Source organism: Archocentrus centrarchus, unplaced genomic scaffold (assembly GCF_007364275.1).
Source record: "Archocentrus centrarchus isolate MPI-CPG fArcCen1 unplaced genomic scaffold, fArcCen1 scaffold_40_ctg1, whole genome shotgun sequence".
Lineage (NCBI taxonomy): Eukaryota > Metazoa > Chordata > Actinopteri > Cichliformes > Cichlidae > Archocentrus > Archocentrus centrarchus.
In genome coordinates this window covers 2,430,809-2,454,699 of record NW_022060266.1, presented here as the reverse complement: position 1 = coordinate 2,454,699, position 23,891 = coordinate 2,430,809, and the positions used below count along the sequence as shown (strand labels likewise).

Here is a 23,891-nt window from a genome sequence, read left to right as displayed (position 1 = left end):
TGTCCATAGAGAATGAGAGAGCAAAGAAAATGGACATACAGAGCATCATGGACGAGTTCGCGGAGCGCAAGGCTTGTCGTATGCCTTTCAAATAGTAGTGAGTAGGCCTAATGTACTTCATATTGAAACTGTGTTTGTGAACATGTGGGCCGCTGTGCCATTTTTACCAAACTTAAAAGCTACTGATACAGGCTCTGAGTTGAAATAGATAAAGTGGGTGTCAAAATCATCCGATCGCTATCCGTGGTGCTGAACTGCTTTGAATTTGTGCTGTTTTATCATTAGTTACCATGTAGTCCAATGTTTTTGTTGTTCTCTTGGTGTGTTATATTTCATGTTCGTTTGATGGACTTCAAAATGACATAGTTGTTTTCCGTGGTGCCGAGGCTTGTAAGCCCCGCTGTTGTGGGCATGTTTATGTTGTAAAATTATGTTTTTTGAGCTTTATTATTTCGGTATAAAGGGCCGGGTCATTTGTCCCGCCCCTGGCCCGGCTCTGATTTGTTCCACTAGTGGTTGGACCCTCTGTCCTGCTTCCCTCATGGTCATCCTGTGGATGAGGACATGGTGTACAATGGTTGCCTGCATCTCATCGGTGATAATGGTTCTCGGTCGTCCTAGTCCTCTTCCTCCTCGTCTTCTTCCTCCTCTGCCTCTCTGTATGTGTCTGTCCATTGTAGATGCACATGTGCCACCTGCACACTAAACTGACTTTCATCCTGCCCAGTTGGTCTGCTCAGATCATTTTACAAATGTGTGTTCAACTGTGAGTTGCTGTGTGTAACAGATGACAGCGGTGTTGGAGTTGTATTCACATTCTGCTGCCAGTGTTTATGGTTTTGCAACATTGTGTTCAGTGATGGAGACTGTGTTTAAGTTTTAGCAACACACGTGTGGAGTGTGTTCAGTGACTGGGAATGTGTTTGCTGTTGCACAAAAGAGAGTGATTGAGTTGGACCGGATGTGTCTAAGTGCCTGAACTGTGTTCACGGTTTGGCCAGAAGAGTGTGTGATTGGAGAAGTTTGTTTAGGTTTCTGTGGATTTGATTTAGGGAATGGAGTTTAGAGTTTAAGCGATTGTGAAATACTGTAATATCCACTTTTTGCAAGATTTGAGAGGACGGCGAGCACTCGGTGTCTTTCAGCCCAACTCCAGCAACCTTGGTGGCAGACCTTAATGATTTTTTTATTCTTCTCTGAGTGGCACAAACCGAGATACACCCCCCACCACCACCACCTGCCCTGCTTTAACCTGGGAGCCAGATCTAAAGTCCTGATTAGGCTGGCCAAACACAGAAAGCTCCATGTCCACTGTCAGCCTAAGATCACAGAGCTGACCAATAGGTTTTGCATTCTGGGTTTTAAGGATTTTCTTCCAGCATGCTTACACAAATGAGGATTGTCCCAAGTCCCCTACCATTCTAGTTCAATGTATCAAACCTGATGCCTCTCTTAATTAAGAGAGTCGCGCTGGCTCACCTCATGATCTCCCACGTTCTAGAAAGTCCACATCCAGAGCCAACCAGACTGAGAGCAAAAACTGGCTGCCAGAAAACTATCTGCTGCTGCTGGAGAATGCTAGTGACCTTGTCAGCCATAAATATTGAGGCAACCCAGTGATGACATCTAACAGCAATTTGTCAGTGTTTCCCAAAGCTCCCTCTGAAGACACAAATTAATATTTTTATATAAAAATATGTTAATATTTTTTAAAAATATGCATTATTTCTCCCCAGAACCTCCAAAATAAATGTTTAAATTATTTCTAGAGTTTTAGAGGTTGATACAATGTTTCTAAATAGAAGCCCATTAATTCAAGAGTTCATCAGTGAAATTTGTCGATAAAGGATTCCAAATCCTTCAAATGTATTTTCTAAACCAACTTGAGAATGCTAATCCTTGAGGTTTAGGAGCCACTATAGCCCAATATCCTTGCAGTAATAAAACTGCATCAAAAGACATGAATTCATGGAAGGTTATTTTACCATTCCACATGCAAATTAGCTTGATACAGCCTCAGTACAGTAATGGTGTACCCGACACAGTGTATCCACTCACTAACTTTAGTTCCCCAACTCTCAGTTGTTTGGCACAATGATTCAGAGGGAACAGCAATCAAATGGAAGTCTGGCAGACAACAAGTATTATTAGAAGATAATCTCTCGGTGGCCTTCAGTTAGTGTTATAGAGAAACATACACTATATTGCCAAAAATATTGACTCATCTGCCTTCCCATTGCGTAACATACCATTCGGCTGACCATTTACTGATACAACAACTTCGGCTCGTTTGGGAAGGCTTTCTACAGGTTTAAGAGCGTTTATGGACCTTTTTTACCATTCTTCCAGAAGCGCATTTGTGAGGTCAGATACTGATGTTGGAGAGAAGCAGCCTGTCCTCATTGAAAAAATGTAGATATTGGTTGTTTCTGCAGGCACATTTTATGACCAATATCTACATTTTAGAATAAATAAATTTTAAATAAAGAGACATCTAGCGGTCGTAAATGAAAGTGCGTGTAAATAATGTTTTTGATTTTCTCCGGCAGATCCTGAAAAAATATGTAAATATGTATTTCCTCAGATTTCTGAAATGTCTATGCAGACTAAATGGCTTTAGATGGAACTGGAAAAGTTAAATCAATAATTAAATAACCTATTCTTTACATTTTTATATAACACTTTACTTGAGTACTTCAGCACTCAAAGCACTTTATGCAACATGTCTTATTCATACAAGCACTTCAGTATTTTGCCCTCGGATCCTTTGACATGCTGACTTGAACAGCCTGGGATTGAACCATCAACCTTCCCAATAATAGATTACTGTTCTACCGCCTGAGCTACAGCAACATTACCCATGGACATGACTATATGACATGTGAAGCCATAGGTAGGAGCGATCATTTTGGAAATGTAAATATAGGTCGTATTTCGGGGCACTGCAGAAACGACGAATATTTACGTTGCATTGGAGGACATGTTGGAGAGAAGGCCTGATTCTATGACACACACACACACACAGGGCCCTGTGTGTGTGTGTGTGTGTGTGTGTGTGTGTGTGTGTGTGTGTGTGTGTGTGTGTGTGTGTGTGTGTGTGTGTGTGTGTGTGTGTGTGTGTGTGTCATATTATTCATATGACACATTCCATTTTTTCACAGAGCCCACTTACACATGTTTGAGTGGTGTTCAGATAATATGAATCCTGGAAAATATCTGATGTCTGTGTGACATTTTTTACAACTCTTATTGGATCAGGTTTTAAATGATATCTATCAAAAAGAAAAAAGCTTTCTGTCACAGCCTTATTTAAATGCACCCATACTGGATGTGTAGCATATTTATGGTAATATGACAATAGAAATGATTCAGGAGCAGCACTGTGGCTCTGAATACAAACTGTTTTGGAGCAGCAACAAACAAAGAGACGACCTAGATGGCTCAAAGGTCAGCCCATTTGTTCAGATGACAAGCCTTCCAACTTATGACAAAGAAATAAATGCAGTAATTACAGACATGCCCAAGTATTTTTTTTAACCTCTTTCAAAATTGGAGACCACACAATGAATCAGACAGCAGCTAAGGCAATTAACAAGGAAAGACATTATGGTAATGAGAGTGTGGCGCTTGTAAGGTCACTCAAGTTGTGCATGTTAAGCCACGATTCAGGGCAGGGATTCTCTGTCACCCAATTAATTGAAGACAGCATAAAGGTAAGAGGTGCAGAATTAATTCAATTCAATTGAATTTTATTTATACAGCACCAATTCACAATACTATAGTCACATCAAGGCGCTTTATACTGTTAAGGTAAAGAACAAAAATACAGAGAAAACCCCAATCATCACACAACCACCTATGAGCAGCACTTGGTGTCAACGGGAAGGAAAAACTCCCTTTTAACAGGAAGAAACCTCCAGCAGAACCAGGCTCAGGGAGGGGCAGCACGTTCTCAAGACAACATGACAAACAAATCCAGGTCCAGATATCCGTCATGATCCAGGGACTGAATACATGCGTGGTGTGGAGGGAATTATCAGCCTTGGCAGAGGTATACAATTTATACTCAATCATCCATTCATTCTCTTCCACTTAACCTTTTTTTTTCTTTTTTTTTTTTTTGGTGGTGGGGGGGTCATAAGGTGAGAGTCACTGTAGAGGTCACCAGCCTTATTCAAGCTTGTCTGGTTAATTTTTCTTACATTTTTAGTGGTTTTACAAAAACTCAGTGTGTATTTCTTATCACAGACTTTACCTACGTTTCTCATATATTTTTTTTTAACTTATTATGTAATACAGACTATTTATAATGTTTAACAAAACTTTTGCATTACATATTTAGGAATTACTGTCATTTATGTACATAGTTTCCCACTTTCAGAGGCTCAAAACAAAATGCACTAACTAGCAGGATTTTAAATAAAGCATTGTTTTTAGCTTCTGAGGGCAGTGGTGTGGTGCTGTGGTGGTGGTTTTGATTTTGATTTTTTCTTTGTCTACATTCAGCACTGTCATGTCACTCTGACTATGGCAGTGTTTCACTGTACACACTTGAAATAAACATTTTCTGTTAACTACATGTCCTGGATTCTGTGCATTAAATCATTTGGTATAGTTTCTACCATATGTTCTGTGGCAAACGTGTTCTTGCTGTGTGTGATCGGCACACTTTGTTTTTTTTTTGAGTTTTGAGGTGATAGTTTGGATTTGACAGGAAGGTCTGGGGTTTTGTGAATGTAGTTTGAGTCTTTGGATTTGTGTTTTGGGAAAATGGGCTCAGGAAATGTGAGTTAGCAGTTCAGAAATACTGTAATAACTGCCTGGAAGTCTAGAATGTATGGACATCACCAAATGCTACATTTCTTCCCTTGAGATACTCTGTCCTACCTTTACTGACACTGGCTTCAGTTTGTGGGTCTCTCTGCTAAACTCTGTTAACTTCTTAAATGAAAGCTGAAATTCCTTCACATCATGATTATAGAAAACAAAATCCACATTGGTGTTGTACAGAGGCAAAACTGTATCTTTCAAAGATTTGTGAACATAAGCCTACACTTTACTGTTAATCTAATAATGGGTTGCTTTTTATAAATGATCTTAAATGGTCAGTAAATATACAAACAATAAAAATATACATAATGACACCTGAGTTTACTTTACATTAAAGAAAAAAAAAACAGTCCAAAACTGCATACCTGCACATGCATGAAATATGTACGTGAATCCAGATGGACATCTGGATTTATTTGTAATGTTTTGTTGAGACCACCAAATAAAATGCCTTAGAGTTTTCTTATTTCAATTTGATATGCAACACAAACCCATAAATACAGCACACAAATGAAGCTGTTAAACATTTATGGAACCTCTCACCATGTCAATATGCATTAGCTACTGACTGATTGCCATTTGTCTAATTAATCAATCTCCACTTTCAAACTGCCATCAGCTATTAATTCACTGATGAGCAGGGTCACAGCACACTCCTCACACACATAAATCTCTGCTTGTCACTGATCCAAAAATAACTACACAGCTTGATTTGTCTGATAGCTTTCTGCAGTACATTATAAAATTAAAAAGATGGATATAAAGACAATGCTGATGGGAAAAATCTTATTATTTAATTTGTTTTTTTTTCCTGTCTGTTTACTTAAGACATCAAAGTGACTGTAGGACCTACAGCTTTTGCTGCAAGCTAGTAGCAATAAAAGCACCCTGAGCTTTAAGTGTTCAGTGAAAATGTCCAGTTATTACACACACAGTCCATTTCAGGTCTCAAGTGGGAAACTATTGATTGAGCCACAAATCTAACAAAACGGCTTAAACTGAGTAACACCCACTCTCCAATATCAATCCAGAAACATGACTCAGTGAGATGTTGCTCTTAGAAAAAAAAAATCTACTATTCTCCTGAGGCAATCCACTGTTTTCAATCAGTAGCCAACATCTTGCTGCTGCTGGTGCTGCTGCCAGTGCTTTCCAACTGGAATCAGACCAAGTGGCTGCATTAACACCTCAACAGTCACTGTGGGAATATAACACAAGGACTCTGATTTCACTTCTCCCTTCCCTTCACCCCTTCTCTATCACCATTCTTCATTTTTCATTCATCCCATCATCTCATTTCTCTTTCCTGCTCCATTACTCTCTTTTCCTTGTCTCTGATGGGTTGACATTTTTTGGCAGAGTTCCCAGATAAGAGAGTGGTATGTAAGCAGTGTGGAGGAACAGTTATTACAGGCAGTGTGCTCTGATCAGAGAGGTTTCAGATCACAGTGACAGAGATGCTTCTTATCACACCCGGGACTCATTTGGAACTTGAGGCAAAAAGGTTTTGCATTCGACTTCCCCAGTAAGAGAAAAACGGTACATCGGCCCGGTGGATTCAACCTCAGGACCTTTTTCATATCCATCCTAACAAATCATGTCCACAACACTGTTTTATGCCATTCGTGACTTAATGCCTGTAAAAAGCAAGCATTCAGAAGAGAAAAGGTGGAGAAACACTGGGACACTCACAAGGCTTTTTCCACTGTCCAGTTGGTCAACTATAGTAAGAAATACTATATGAGTTGCAGGGACATAAAGTTCCTAATTTCATGACTTTCTGTTGAAGCATTTCTCTTTCTCAAATCGGTATTGTTAGAATAGATAAACGTTTAACTGTTTTTCTATGTATCATAATGTGTTCATCATAAACATGCACATGACCGTCAGATTGTAAGCACAAAACATACTCACACACACCCGGACCCTCCAGGTGAGGAAAGCAGGTAACGCCTGTTTCCTGACGTCACACACACATACACACACCCCCACACACTCACGTGACGCTAAAATAAAAGAGCCGGCAGGAAGAAGGAGGTCAGACTCTCTTTCGGACCCACACACGAGTGTTGGCTGACTGAGACTCTCCCTGCAGGTTAAAAGATCAACTACGGGTTTCTGTGTCTTTCTTTATTTAACGGCGGTCCGAGCCTAATAGGCATTTAACTGGGAGATATTACTCTATAAGATTAACAACTGTGTAACAAAAGTCAAGCTTGAATAGAAGAAGGAAATCAGTTTGAGCCTTTGACTGCCTTCATCTCCATGACAACAAGGAAAGATGGATAAGCAGCTGACCACATCTGCTGCAGATGAATGCCATGTCAGAGCACTCAAAAATGCACTTCAGCGATAATAGTGTAATGATTGACAGAAGGATTGATTGATTCATAATACATTCATTTATTTTGTCCAGACTCACGGTCATGAAGCCGTCCAGTAAGCCAGAGTCAGGTTTTGGTGGAGCCTGCAGCCGCTCCATGGACCACTTCTCAATGATAGAAGCCACCTGGCTGTTCTCAGTGTTGAGGATCCTGAAGCCCGTCATGTTCACACCACTGTATCTGTAAGGTTCCACATCCAGTGCGAACAGATCCTGGAAAGAAAAAAATGAATTCTACTCTATACACGTTTACATCACAATAATTTTCTCAGCAGCCAAGGTGAATGGTGTGTGGGCTTTACAGGGACAATGAATTCTCCTTTGAGAATCCATGTCATAGATGAACAACTGCATACAATAATACTACAATAATACAATAATGTGCCTCAATGTATATTTTGTGGTCCAACAGCTAATCGCTGGGGCAGTGTCCATTAAACTACAGCTGCTGTACCCTCATCATATTTACCGTATACGTGAATTTCTAATGGTACAAAATTTCAGGGTTGTGGAGCTGGAGCTTATCCCAGCTGTCATGGGACATAAGGCAGGATGCACCCTGTACAGGTCACTGATCTATCACAGGGCCAACAGAGAGACAGACAATCATTCATGCTCCCATTTAGCAATTTAGAATCACCAATTAACCTAATACACATGTCATGTTAGGTTAATTGGTGATTGTGGGAGGAAGCTGGCATACCCATACAGAATCCATGCAGGCCCAGGGAGAACATGCAAGTCCACACAGAAAGGATTCAAACCCGGGACTCTTGCTGTGAGGCCACAATGCAAACCACTCCATCACTGTGCATTTATATTTACTTATACACTGAGAGAACACACAATCTTTTTGTTGTGAGGAGAAAGGGCTTACCTCTGCACAGTAAGATAGGCACAGAATGAAACCTCTCACAATCTAGTTCATTCTTTTCATCTAACTTTAAAAAATGATCATAAATCTCTAAAATCTAAGGAGAAAATTATGACTTCCTAATATTCATTTCAATACATCTTATTATTATTGTCTTTACTACACTTGACAAACACTAATAAACAAATTACATGTGTATCACAGAATGCATCCATCTTTTAAACAAGCTGATGGAACAGAAAACAAGCTTGAAATTACTTACATTGATGGCAATAACATAGATACAATAAATAATATTGCTCTTTTGGCTGCTTCCTTTAAGGGATGACGCAGAGATCATCTATCTTTATGTCATCCTGTCGCTCACCTCCTCTGCTGTTACACCAACCATCTGCATCCAAGTACCTTCTCTTTTATCTTTCTTTTTCATCTTGCTTGGCAGCTCTACCAGCTGACCCCAGGTATTAAATCCACCTCCCTTCAATACCTCTGCTCCTTGCATGTTCACCTATTTGCTTGCCTCCCTCTCATATGTATTTTGTCCTGCTTCATCCCTCTTTTCTCCAGTGCATGCTTCTACCTCTCCAGGCTCTCTTCCACCTGCTCCATACTCTGAGTGTTGTCTGGGAACATCACAGTCCATAAAGACTCCCGCCTGATCTGATCTATCAACTTATTCCAAACAAGCAAAGGGTCAGAGGTGATTCTTGACGTAATCCCACCTCAACCTTGAATCCACCCGTTACTTCTAGCGCATGCCTCACCACTGTACTGCTGCCCTCATAGTGTTCCTGCACCACCTCACATACGTCTCTGACTTGCACATCCAACCCCATAGTTCCTCTCTCTGCACCCTAGGTGCACAAAGGCACTGATATTTTACAGTCAACACTCAAAGAAATCTGCATCTTTTTTTTGTTTTGTTCTTGAGAATTATTATCAGTACTCCTCTCCATTCATCAGGCACCCTCTTACTCAGCAGACTGGGTTAAACAGTCCAGTTAAAAACTTCACTGCTCTCTCCCTAGACAATTCCATACCAGTATACAAGTACTATGTCATCTAGACCAACCACATTTCCAATCTCATTCTCTTCATAGCTGCCCTCCCTTCCTTCTTACTACTTTGCACTTCTTGATTCACTGTCTTTACTCCATTCATATTCCTCTTTCACTATTTTTTTTAAATCATCACCTCCTTGGAGTACTTCCTCTGTCTTCTTAACACACTCTTTTCACTGGTTAGTACATTCCCATTTCTTGCTTATCACCCTAATCTGCTGCACTTCCTTCTCAGCTCTATCACTCTGTTTTAGCAATCGATACATGCCATTTTCTCCTTCCATAGTGTCCAGCCTCACATTCAAAGCATTATAAGCCTTTTCCTTTGCCTCTGCTACCTCTCTCTTTTCCATATGCCCAGTCTTAGAGTATTCCTATCTACTTTCTGCCATCTATTGCACTTTATCTTCGTCAGTCTCTTCCTTCATATACTTTCCTACTTCCTCATTTTGCCACCAAGACTCCTTGTCTTCTTTCCTCTGTGCAGAGGACACACCAAGTGCCTTCTTGGCAGCCTACCTTAACAATTCAGTTTTCCTTGACCAGTCTTGTGGTAACTTTTCAGTACCACCTAAAGCCTCTCTGAACTGCCCTGAACTTTGTGCATCTTTCTTTAAAAACTCAATGCAATTAATGATACACTGCATTGCTAAACAAGTTAAGAACCTTTTATTAATCAGGAAATAGTTCTGATTATTGCTCCCCCAGAATTGCCAGATTTTTTGATATTTTTTTAAAGCATTGCTTAAACAACACTGGAATCCAAATACTCCAAATGTTCAGCATTACTGAGACCAAAAGGCAAATAAGCAAATTGCATTGGCGTTGACCAACATCTTTATACAAATGGAGCAATTTCTTTGAGATGGGCAAAGACATATTGTTTGTAGTTTTGTCTCTGTACACTGTTGTAGACAGGAAAAAATATTTTAAAAAAAATTAAATTCAAACAATCAATATCTGATTTAAGTGAAGACATTCAGTTTTAATTCAGTTTTTTTTTTTTTTTTAATCTAGCATTACTTGTTTAGGAATTACAGCCATTTTTATATACAGTCCCCCATTTTCTCAAAAGTAATTGACTGTTCCTTCATTATTTCATGAAAAAGAAAATATAAAATTTGAAGTTGTAATACTAAATATTACGCCCAATAACATGTCAGTCCAACTGAGGGGGGTCTTCATTAGGCTCAAAAAACAAAATCCATCTATCAGAGAGAGGGCTGAAATGATTGGAGTGGCCAATTCAACAATCTGCATTCTTAAAAAAGAAGGAATGCCAACTGAGCAACACTGAAAGGCCTGGAGGACCAGGGAAGCCAACTGATGAGGTGCATGATGAGGAATCCCATTCATGGTTAAAAAAAAATAACAACTTTACAACATCTAACCAAGTCAAGAACACTCTCATATTATTGTCAAGGTCTACAGTCAAGAGATGCCTTCATGAAATGGAAATACGGAGGGTTCACAACAAGGCGCAAATTGCTGGTTACAATCAAGAAAAAGACGACCAGATTAGACTTTCCTACAAAACATCTAAGGGTATGCGAAGGATGAGAAGAGAAAAGTGTGGAAAAGGAGAGAAAGAGCTCGTGCAGAGTTCTAGCCAGCGGTTGATCGCCTGGCGCTGCGCCGGGCTGAGATATTCTTGTTCCAGGCTGAGAATTTTGCCCGTTGGCTATCAGAACTGTTCGCTATCACCACAATTAGTCCTTCGAATTTCATCAGCGTGTGATTTTTTTTCTGGCTAGAACCCTGTTATACCATACTATCTATCAACTATGGTGGAGACAGCAAGGCAGTGGTATGGCATGGGCATGTATGGCTGCCAGTGGAACCAGACCACCAGTGTTTGATGGTGAGACTGATGATAGAAGTAGCATTTGGTTGAATTATTCAATTCAATTTTATTCACCCAAGCCAACTTTATTCATAGAGCACTTTAAAAGAGCCGATTTAAATCCTTTAAATGTTTGATTTAAATGCACTGTAGTGGTTAACAGAGGCAAAAACTACAAAATTATGTCTTTGTTCAACAAATTATGGACCTAACTGCATCGTTCAGATCCAGGTGGATTCAATCATCTGATCAGGAACTTGTTCCAATAAATCAACTGACAGTATTGTTTTTGAATTTTATACAAACATGGACAAAATTGTTGGTACCCTTCTGTTAAAGAAAGAAAAACCCGAATGGTCACTGAAACTGACAAAAGTAATAATGAAATAAATATTTACTGAAAATTAACTGATGAAAATCACACATTGCTTTTGAATTGTGGTTCAACAGAATTATTTTAAAAAGTAAACTAATGAAACTGACCTGGACAAAACTAGAAAATAAGTTGACCATAGGGACATTAAACTAAGGCATGTCCTGTCATTTGGCATCACAGGTGAGTTCTAACTTATAATCAGTCAGTCTGCCTATTTAAAGGGTGTTTGGTGGATCACACACAGCTGAGCAGAGAGCTGTCTCATGTCTGCCCTATCAACATTAGATGGTACTGTAAGTGCCACATTGCTGCAGTTAGATGTTTTTCATGTAACGTGTGGCTACCATTGTTAAATGGTCTGTTTTAAATATGTATTTTTATTTTTTACCTTTGACTCAAATAGTTACACTGATATCATTATACATGTATTTAAAAAAAACTGTTAGCCTGTGTTCACTGATGAATATGTTTCTATGGATGGATCAGTAGATGCATTGGAGGCAGTCTGGGGTTTAGTATCTTCCCCTAGACCGCTTCAACATGCACCCCACCTTCTGACTGGTGAATGAGCCACTTTACCTCCTGACAGTCAAAATAACTGAAAATCATCAATCAAGCCATTGTGATGAATATTATTTTAGCAATTTATATTGTGTTAATTACATCAAATTCAATGTCCCATCTCAGGGGCCGATACACTGATCACTCCTTCTATACACAAAGTAAATGAAGAGCAAAGAGAAATCTGGCAGGAGAATGGCCACCATATGTGGCCTCGGTATGGTTTGGTTGTTCACTCTGCTGGGAGAATTATGATGTCAGTACTGGACTCTTTGACTGCCAAAGACAACAGTGGGAAAAGATAAGACACCCAACTGTCTAACCCTTGCTAATTTATGTGTGCATTGCACTATGTTTTTCATTTCATCTCACTGAAAACACCTAAGGGAAATTTAATTATCATGCGTAAACTGTGATGTTCAGTATGGATGCAGAAAAGAAACATGTACATTTAGATGCTTCATTTTAAACTGAAAATAACCCAATTCAGCAACTGTGATGAAAAACACAAACACCCTGAAAGCTAAAGAATGTAGTATTTAAAAGGAAAATCACAGCAAAAAATTAAAATACAGAAAAGGAGGAAGAGTGACATGTTTTTATCCCAGACAGCACAAGCAGCTTTTTCAGGATGGAGCATTAAAAATGAGAGTGGGATGGAGCTTGATCTAAGTAAATCTGTGACCTTCACATGTATACACAGGCATTTGTGGGTCTTGCATTTTGTTGTGTAGACACTGAGAGGCACTCTATTCTGAGATGACCAAAGCCAGCTTTAGGATACAAAAAGATGCACCCTAATTGTTCCTTTTAATTGTTGCTGTGGATAACACTCCTAATTTATCACCAGCAGGCTGCCAAAAACAGGATGTTTATAGTGTTTCTTATATAGAAATGAGTATAATGATGAATTACATCATTGTACTACTGCAGGGTCTTTACCTTACAATATAAAGCACCTTGAGGCAACTGCTTCTGAGATTTGGTGCTATATAAATAAAACTGAATTTAATTGATGAATTACATCTACAAATGTCATCTGTTGCTGTTAGTCATTATTTTTCAGCAATGAAAGTGGACAGCACAAATTTGAAGCCATGCTGCTAACGATCTGCTGCCCCTCTACTACTTCATTAGCTGTTTGCCAAGTACTACTGTCATTATTTGCACGTGTCTCTTTTTAAGTACCTTATTAGCTGTGAATGAGAGCATCTGCTTTTAAAGCACAAAGGAAAATTTAAAAAAGTCCTCTTTTTGATTTGTTTGTGGGCATCAATTACAAGCAGAGGCTTACAGCATTCAGCATCCTAATTAGTAAGGTGCTACAGTTTTGTCCTGAACCCACGTCAACACATTTGAACATGTACTTTGTCACTCTTTATCTTGCAGGATTCAAATAGATAATCTTTTCCTAAACCAAGTTATTTTGGTGCTTTAACCCAACCGAAGACTGAGTGAAAACAAAACTCCCACATGGGAAACAAACTGGTTTGAATAATCAGCCACAGCATGTAAACAAATATCCTGGACTGTGTTTATAATTCATCAGTTTTCTGTTAAAACATTTACTGAACAAAGCAGGAATAACTGGATTAAAACAGTACTTTCTTTCATCATTGCTGCACTTTTGATATGGCCAAACAAATGCTTCACAAAGCCTTGGCCAGTGGATGTGGCTTAATTTTGACTGTCTCACAGATTAAAACTGTTAATGATTTTCAACACATTTACATCTTAAATGGGGCTCATTATGCTCATTTCTAGCTCCATATTTTTACACGTGGACTCCACTAGAATACTTTCGCATGCTTTACAGTTCAAAATAACACTTCATACATAATAGTGAATTATTTTCATCTACTCGGGCTGTTGTGTAGCCACTCATTTCTTCCAGTGTGTGAAACAAGACATTTTAGCTATTTCTTTTTAAGGCCAACCTCCCTTTTAGGCAGCTTTCTTCTGATTGGCTGCCCCTCACAAACCAAAGGCTTCAGCAGCAGGTGGGTGGGTTTGCTGTGCTCACAACTAGAGCTGAATGAACATATTACAGATATCCCATTTCAGTATACAGTAGATACAGATATATAGTGTTTAGAACAGTCTGAATCCAGAGCTTTGGGGTCAGAAGAATTACTTATACATGCTCTGAACCTATGGACAGGTTTAATGTCACCATCCACCGTTTTAACTGTATAATGACAGGATAGGCATAATAATCTCCCTCCACCCTTCAGAAACCTTAGTTTTTCTAACTGTTTTCCACTAGTTATAGTGGAGATATAATTGTTTTACTTGGGCAAGTCATAATCCCAGATTTGGATGTGATTTGGATGTTACATAAATAAAAGAACACAATTCAGAGCAAATGTGGAGTTATTCAGATACAGGTGATTTCTGGGCCACATTTTTGGCCATATCACACATGGCTCAAAGTGAAAATCCCAATCCCTTTTTTGACAATCAAGACTAAGACTAAAATATTAATTAAGAAAAAGATGAAGATGAGAAAGAAAAGAAGAACAAGAAAGAATTGGAGGAAAAACATGATGCAATAACAAAGTATTTGGAAGATGAAGAATGAAAAGAAAACCTGAAAGAAAAAGCATGAGCTCAGCAAGCAAGGATGAAGCAAAAGAAAATAATACTAGTTATCTTGATGTCACAAAGTACTGTGATATTATTTTCTTTGGCTTTGGAAAACCCATCAAAGGGGGAAAAGAATGATCCAATGAAAGAAAAATAAATGAAAACCTGAGAAAATGAAGATTGAGGAGCAGCACCGTCTCATTTTTTGGGCATGCAACAAATCTTCATGGGTATATGGAACTCTGAGTTAGATCTGATGACAAAATGACTGTGCAGCACAGTCTCTTTCTCTACTTACCAGCGTGGTGAAGATATAGTGATAATACTCTGTCATCATCCCCATGGCAAGAGCCTAAGAAAGACAGTGACAGAAGGAGGCAGATTGGGAGAGGAAAGAGATTTATAAATGAATTGGGAAGCAGAGAAAATGTTTTGTCATATTCTATACACACACACACACACACACACACACACACACACACACACACACACACACACACACACACACACACACACACACACACACACACACACACACACACACACACACACACACACACACAGACATTTGTCTGTTTTGTAGGGCTGTATGACTGTATTACCATGTAATGTGAGGAGGCATATGTTCTGCTACACTGCTTCCGCCACGGATAAGAAAACAGCCAGCAAAAAGACAGACATATGAGGTAAGAGACGGAGCTCAGGGTGATCATACATATAGCATCGCTACTGAAGCAGAATATACATGATTCTGTGGAACATCTGGACCACTGGCACCCCTAAACTAACATCCCTAAGCAGTAACATGTAGTGCAGGGTGGAGTTATTGTGGAAGAGCTGTTTCTGTTTGTTTGTTTTTGATTTCAAAAGACTGCTTTTGCAGTGTGAAACTGTTGTTTTGAATGTGTGAATATGTAAACATGGTATGCAGACTGATGCGTCATCTGTCTCTGTCTGAAACACAATCAACCTCTTTCAGTAACAGAGGAGTGTGTAGGGTACTAATCACTGAATATGCCAGGGTTTGTGTTATTGCATTATCTCATCACAAAGATGTCCCTTGTGACTATGCATTAAGTACATGATCTAAAAGCAAAAACAAAGGTGGTCAGTGTGCTCATAGCATACAAATGTTCTGGAAACTGTCATGTGGAAGACCATGAGTCTGAATCTGGCACACATTCATTTAAGATTTTTATTGACCTTGATTTTTACCTGACTTCATATTGTCATACTGTTGAGCGTAAGAATTAAGGAAAGAAAGAGTTGGCACTAGACACAAACTGAAAACAAATAAATGATCAAGTTCAACGTTGTTGTTCTAATGAGGCTAATAATTAAGCTAATAATTAATATAATGACTTGCCTCAGTGCCTCTCTTCTGCTTCCAGCATCAACAGTGGGCAACAGCACTAGCTAATGGTAGTTTAGAAATGGAGTCAAACCCCCAGCATAACATGAACTCCATCACAAACTCCATATACAGACAGCAAAACACTGACGTGGCTTCAAAAAGTATTTTGCTAGTGACGATGTATCTATATAGCTTGCCAGATCTGGCAATCTGGACAGAGCCAAACAGCTCCTAAATTGGATATCAAGCAATTTGTCCATGTTAACAGATAAACTAATGTTAGCTCATGTTACCATTTTTTGTTTTTGTTATCAGGATCAAAATCCAGCCCTTACCCATCTGTCTTCTGAAGATGATCTGGTAACTGAACTCGCCATTTTTGGTGTCAATTAGGTGTCAGCTAATTTTATGACCTACCTATTGCCAGGTCCATGCTAGTATCTGACTGAAAATACCAGTTGGCCAGCTTACCAAATCACTTTACCAGCTATTCAGAGTTGTATTCACAGGCTCGGACAAAAACTAAGTGCATAAAGCCTGGACATCCCAGACAACCTTAGAATAGAGTAGAACTATTCATGCATTTATTACTTCTAGGCTGGATTATTGTAATTCATTATTATCAGGCTGTCCTAAAAGCTCCCTGAAAAGCCTTCAGCTGATCCAAAATGCTGCAGCTAGAGTACTGACAGGGACTAGAAAGAGAGAGCAGATTTCTCCCATATTGGCTTCTCTTCATTGGCTCCCTGTTAAATCTAGAATAGAATTTAAAATTCTTCTCCTCACATACAAGGTCTTGAATAATCAGGCACCATCTTATCTCAAAGACCTCATAGTACCATATCACCCCAACAGAGCACTTCTCTCTCAGACTGCTGGCTTACTTGTGGTTCCTAGGATACTTAAGAGTAGAATGGGAGGCAGAGCCTTCAGGTATCAGGCCCCTCTTCTGTGGAACCAGCTCCCAGCTTGGATTCAGGAGACAGACACCCTCTCTATTTTTAAGATTAGGCTTAAAACTTTCCTTTATGATCAAGCTTATAGTTAGGGCTGGATCAGGTGACCCTGAACCCTCCCTTAGTTATGCTGCTATAGGCCTAGTCTGCTGGGGGGGTTCACATAATGCACTGTTTCTTCTCATTCACCTTATTTACTTTGTTTATACTCCACTCTGTATTTAATCATTAATTGATATTAATCTCTGGCTCTCTTCCACAGCATGTCTTTCTCTCCCCTCAGCCCAACCGGTCACAGCAGATGACCCCCCCTCCCTGAGCCTGGTTCTGCTGGAGGTTTCTTCCTGTTAAAAGGGAGTTTTTGCTTCCCACTGTCACCAAGTGCTGCTCATAGGGGGTCGTTTTGACTGTTGGGTTTTCTCTGTATTATTGTAGGGTCTTTACCCACAATACAAAGCGCCTTGAGGCGACAGTTTGTTGTGATTTGGCGCTATATAAATAAAATTGAATTGAATTGAATTGAACGGCTGCTAGTTCATACTGAAAAGAGTTGCGAGGTCATTTCATGATTCCTGAGCACCCTTTGGAGGATATCCAGACATCTCCAACTGTGTGAAGACCATGAGTGGACCCATAACATGTTGGACAGATTTTGTATCCCATCTGGCCTAGGAACACCTTTGGATCCACCAGGAAGAGCCAGAAGACACGGCTGGGGAGGGATACATCTGAGCCAATTTTCTTTTACTGTAACAACCAAATGCAGATAAAGAGCAGAATATAAACCACATAAAGCATGGACATGATGCCCAGGCTGACATATGTATATGAGCTGCAAAACTAACTCTGGGCAAAGTGGGAGAATCTGGTTTGCATCAGCTCCATTTTCTATTTTATACTGATCAGATGAAAAACATTTCACATGAAAATCTGACATGTTCATATTCAGTATGAGTCAGTCTCACCTCTGCAATGGCCATTCATTGTACTAGGCAACTAAGTTCACCAGCAGAAATATGTATTTAGTTACACATTACAAAGGCAACATGTTTCCAAAAATGCACTCCAGTGCTGTATTAGTCTGTTATGATCCTGACTGTATGTGTATGTGTCCTCGCTGTGTGCCATTGAGTGCTCTCTATTTGGGACTACCTCCATAAACAAATCACAGATGAAGACTATGCCAAGAGGATGAATGAAGAGACAGAAGGGACCCCCCCCCCCAACACACACACACACACACACACACACACACACACACAATTCTGTTTGAAAACCAGTGTGGTCACATAGTACTAATTCCTGGACAGTTGACTGTCAGAAACTTCTTTTTTATGTCAGAGAAAACAAACTAACACAAAAACACATCCTATTACCTGTTAGACATCAATAAGGTATCAACATAACAGTAAGAGGAGCCTGATTGTGTTCTAGTACTCAATGAAAGAAATTTTCATTTCACTCTTCTCTACATTTGAAAAACAAAAGAACAACCAAAAAATGACATAAAAAAATACATTTCAGAAAGCACAACATTTTGAAGAACACAATGACAAAAACAAAACAACAACAACGTGCAATCAGCAAATGTTCTACAAACTAACCAGTATTGACAAGAAATTTTACTTTGTTATAACACAGTAGATTGGCTTATGCAAGATTCATTTCAAATTTTTCAATTCAATTTTTATGTAGCGCCAAATCACAACAGTTACCTCAAGACTCTACAATAATACAGAGAAAACCCAACAATCAAATTGACCCCCTATGAGCACTTGGTGACAGCGGGAAGGAAAAACTCCCTTTAACAGGAAGAAACCTCCATCAGAACCAGGCTCAGGGAGGGGGGGTCATCTGCTGTGAGGGGGGAGAGACAGGACAGAAGACAAGTCAAAATAAAAAGGGAATCTTGGAAGGACAACTGGACTCATGTCCAAAAAAAGGTGTACAGTCAACAATAAGCTGGTCTGTAAAATGTTGTGTTAGGTTGCTGGTACACACTGTGGCAGTAACCCCAAATGTATTTTTCTTTTCTTATTTTGCACGCAGCAATCTAAAATGAATCGTTGTGTAATCAACACAGAGATCCTACAAGGGTTCACTGTTATTTATAAAAAAAAAATAATTGTGAAGTTTCCTTTTTCCAATCATTGGCCAAATACGCAAAACACCTGTTGAGCCAGCTTTTCTGGAAACACTAGTACTGTAAGAGTTGCTGACCAGAAAAAATACACACAACAAAGCAAATTAAGCCAATCACCATTGTCCAATCAGCATTACAGCCTTTGTACACCAAAATGAGCATCTACAGTATGCAGGTGTTTTCAACATCAGTAAAACTGCTAAAAAAGTGAGGTCAGTGGTATATGGTAGAGTAGCTTTTAGGTAGAAGTGTTTGCACTCATATTAGCTCAATTTCTGCACTGAAAACATTGAAACTTCATTTATATCAATCCTTTCACGTGACTGTCTTATTGTCATCCTCACAGTCGCTCAGGTATTTGGACAATAGCGATGGCTGTCTTTAATTACCTCCCCTTAGCAGGGATTCTCTCTGACATTATTAATGAAAGGCATCCTTGACCTTCCCCAGCAATCTACCAGTATTGAATAAAAACCCTGGGAGAGTGACAGAGTACAGCCATGTTGTCTTCAATATTTTATAAATCCTTCAAACAGGAGAATTATGAATGCTTGTTAATTGAGTTGAGCACAGTCCCATGGTCTGAGGAAAAATAGATGCTTATTTCACTTTATGCCCCACAATGGATTCTGTTATTTCTTTGCTAAATTAATTCACTTATGCTATGCATTTGCCATTTAAAAGTTGCATTGTTGTGTACAAGATATCTATAATAACCTGTCAACAGGAAATCAGATCTTGACAGCATCATGCAAGGTTCAGCACCACAGTGTGACATTATAGCAATGGCACAGTTAAGTCACGATAGCAGCAGAAACTTATTAGCTGATCTTTTAGTTTTTCATGTTAGTGAGGTTCACCCTCAATAATTAAAACAAAGGTTGTTTTGGGTGACAGGGAGCCTGGGTGGTGACGAGGCTGCAACAATAATAATTGTGTGTTGTGGAAAGAGTGAAATGCTGCATTAAAAATCCATGGCAAAGGATTAAGATAGAGCTAAAAGACAGAGTGAAAGCAGCTTTTTCTCCTCTTAGATTTAACCCTTGGATTTAACAGTAGAAGCAGGCTCATTTTAAAAATCATGTAACTCCATCATCTTTAATTTCATGACTTTTTCTAAAATGGTTTTAGTCATCATATATTGAATTTTGGTGTGTGAGATAAAAAAAAAAAATACATCAGTTAATAAGTACAAGTGCAGAAGAAGTCATTTTGACCCCCAAAGAAATCAATGAAACATGCATTATGTGCACAAATTTTGATATTAAGGCTGGTACAACGTGAGACAAAGCTAGCTAGATGTGATTGATAGATAAAAATATGAGGAAATTTGGTTAGAAAAGAGATGAATAAATGTTGCAGGGCTGAGTGAGTCAGGCATGATACTGGACCAGAGCAGGGCAAAGAGGAGCAGAGTGGATGACAGGACACACAGGCAGCTAGCTATGCAGAGCAGTGCGGTAAGCTTAGCTGAACTGAGCAGAGTCCAGACTGTGGCAAACTAATCTGAGCAAATAAAGGGTAAAATCTGAAGCAGAGCTTCAGGCTTGAAATGGGTTTCAGGCCTGAGGGACAGAAGTGATGAGGTGAAAGGCTATAGACTGGGGCAGAGCAGGGGGGAGGAAAGAGAGAGGGGGGGGTAAAGTTCCACTTTTACAAATGATTTATTAAAATATGTTCCTTATTTGCTTCTGTGTGGTGCATTTTGAATTGTAGGCGCTGACCTCTTCAATCTGTTTCTCAGTGATTGCTCTGTTTTCAGGACCTTTGTTATTTTAGAGGAAATGATCACGACTCCAAAAACCATTTGGAACTTTTCAAAAATGTTCTTCTTTAAAAAAATAAGTTATTTGGATGTGTTATTTATTGTGTTGGTTGTAATGTACAATCTCCCACTCCCATCTCCTATGAGGGAGATGTTATATAATAATAATAATAATAATAATAATAATAATACATTCTGCCCCAAGTGGAGGAGTTTATCAGGTGGAATATTTGTGTGATTTGAGAGAATTCTTTTAACAGTGTACAGTCACTTTGGATAGTGACTGATGTTGCTAATATAGTGACTTTGTCAGTAGTTTTCAGACCCCCAGCAACTTTTTTTCCAAAGAGCGACTAGATTTAAATTTAAAAGTTTTTTAGTAGTTTTTCTGGCAGACTGAAATTCTCTGTGTTTAGTGTACACACAGCACTCGTACTGCATCCCTTCATATCCTTCGGCCCCTTAGCGACTTTTAGAGACTTTTGAGACAACTGACAGCAAGTTTCCTTCCACAAAAGTTTGCAACAGTGAAAGAACAGGATTATAGATACAAGGGTGGAAATTCCTCAGATGGGTGGCTGGCCTCTCTGTTAGAGACAGGGTGAGGAGCGCAGTTATTCGGGTCAGGGGGGTTCAGAGTAGACCTTGAAAGCTCTGTGGAAGCTTGTTTCTACAACTTAAAAAAAAATGAATTCAAAAATCGCCATCTGTAACTCCAATTTTTTTTTTTTTTAAAGGTTGAAATGTCGAGTTACGTATCTCAAAATTTTGTGTTCATGACTCAAAATTTTGAGTTAGTTCTGCCAGTCAGGATGTTCTGTGACAGTACGTCATTTCCTTGTTGACCGGAGGCTCAAGGCATCAGCTGTCCAATAGATCAACATGAAACCACTGATTTCATACCTTTTATGGAATGCTAGAAGACAATCAAAGGAGATGACAAATTGTTTATGTTTGCTATACGCTGCTAGCTCACTGGTACTGCTGCTAACTGATTTTGAGTGCTGGTGATATCCGCTTCTGGGTAATAAGAAAATGACTTTTTTCACAGAGTTTCACAGAACTGTCTAATTGGCAGCACTGACTCAAAATTTTGAGTTATTAAAGCAAAATATTGAGATACAAAATTTGAGATACAAGATATTTGAGTAGTTTTCTTAAAATTTCGAGTTGTATTCTCAAACTTTTTACTTGGTCACTCCAAATTTAGAGACACTTAACTCAAAATACGGACTTACCCATGGCAATTTTGTTTTTTTGTTTTTTTTAATGGCAGAAACAAGCTTCCATAGGCTTCTGACTAGGAATTCTCCTGGGTGAGGTGCTACCCGAAGGAGGCCCCGCTGCTGCCCCCGCGACCCGGCCATGGATAAGTGGAAGAAAATGAACCATGTTTTCCCACGATTTTTCTGGTGATGACACAACATGTCTGTTATTTAATGAACAAATCCATGTGAAATGACATTTTTTGTGTCATTATGCACTCAGTGCATCATATTTCATTTACATCAATAAACTAGAATTAATAGTTTTATCTTTAAAATAAACATGACATATTTGTGAAATTGATATTCTTGTGACTTTGTTTTTAAAATCCTTTTGTGTGGAAAAATAATGGATTTGCAGTGAGAAAAAAATGATTGACATGTCATTTAGACAAGTTAATTCATGGTCTGTTTTTGTGATTTTACGGATATTTCACATATTTCAAAACAATAGGAAAATTCAGTAACTTTTATAGAATAAATTTTGTTAAATCACAGAGTTTTCTTTACAGTGCACATACACAAACATCTTTATGAGCCATGCCAATGAAATAGTTTTGCAGCACTGCAGGAGTGCCCTCTGGCATTGTGAGGCAGGTTTTACTGATCCGTTAAATCTATAAACTAAAAGGGCGTGAAATTGTAAGAAGCTTTGAAATGTTTATTGTGGAGTTGATTCTTTCTGGATTAGAAGCTAAGATCTTGGGTGTGCAGCATGGGACAAAATACAGGTTCATTACAAATAACTTATTGTATTTCATATGAATTCTGATTCCATTATGCTCCCTACAGCATGGACACAATATGTAACCAAATGTAACCAGTGGGCTCTCCTCACTCCCTGCCACAGTGAAGCTGAGACTGAGATATGCCTCATTGTGTTATGTAGTCTTTATTTTATATTTACTTTTTTCCTTTGGTTTATCTGGCAGTTGTTTTAAAAATGTGTGCATGTTTTGCTGCATAGCAGTGTGTTTCACTGTTTTTCAGCCTCATGGCAAGGCTCAATTCCCAGCATTCTTTGCTTGGATGGCAAGTCACCAGACAGTATCATGACACACGATTAGCCTCCTACAGCCAAAAAAGAACCAAGCTGCACCCAAATGGATGACTAGTCCAGTAAGAACAGTTAAATGCTAACATCCAGTTGATACAAAATTCTAATTTTGTATCAATAACAGTCCTGCGTAGCCTGGACTGCTGTTTTATCATAACCAAAATGACAAAAATGCAACGCAACACTACCTGAAAGCAATGCAAGACAACAACTGGGAAGTGTGGAAATGATGGATCCTGCTCTCTCTCTCTCTCTCTCTCTCTCACACACACACACACACACACACACACACACTCACCATTAAAGCTTTAACTATAACAAAAGAAACTTTTGTTCACATATATGTTGAAGGTGCAACACAGACTTGTCATTGAGGAAACTGATGCTCAGTTGGGTAAGAGTAATCGTCGAGACCTGCTTCAGTATCCCAGCAGCCATTTCGTGGCCACAGTCAAAGATGATGTGAAACTCCTTCCCCCTTTTCATCTCCTTTAACAGTGGCTTTGCATCCTTGGTCTCTGCAGGCAGCTGCCGGATTTTTAACCGGATGTTGTACCGCGAAGGCGCCTTTATAAGCTCTTGCAACCGAATCAGACCTGGAAGGAAAAAGAAAGACAACACAGACTTGAATGAGTTCTGTTGTTTTACTATTAGCAAAATTAGCCCTGTTTCAACACGGGTAGTCATGCTGTCATGGTCCTGGGTCTGTTGCCCACTGTTTTGTGTTTGTTGTTCTTCTCCTTAGTTTGTTGTAGGTTTTGCAGTTCTGAATTTTCCCTTAATGTTTCAGTTTGGCGTACTAGTTTGTTGGTCTGTCTTTCTGTCTGTCGACTTTAG

At 39.1% G+C, this 23,891-nt stretch overlaps 1 protein-coding gene across 1 annotated transcript in view; it reads right to left on the bottom strand.

Annotated features, from left to right (window-relative positions):
* Positions 1 to 23,891, bottom strand: part of LOC115776876 (glutamate receptor ionotropic, kainate 2) — a 413,631-nt gene that overhangs the window by 244,586 nt on the left and 145,154 nt on the right. The window contains exons 5-7 of the mRNA XM_030724665.1: positions 23,469 to 23,650; positions 14,813 to 14,866; positions 7,253 to 7,426 (exon numbers count right to left, since the gene is read on the bottom strand). Coding sequence (XP_030580525.1) covers positions 7,253 to 7,426; positions 14,813 to 14,866; positions 23,469 to 23,650 — 410 coding nt within the window. The remainder of the gene's footprint in view (positions 1 to 7,252; positions 7,427 to 14,812; positions 14,867 to 23,468; positions 23,651 to 23,891) is intronic.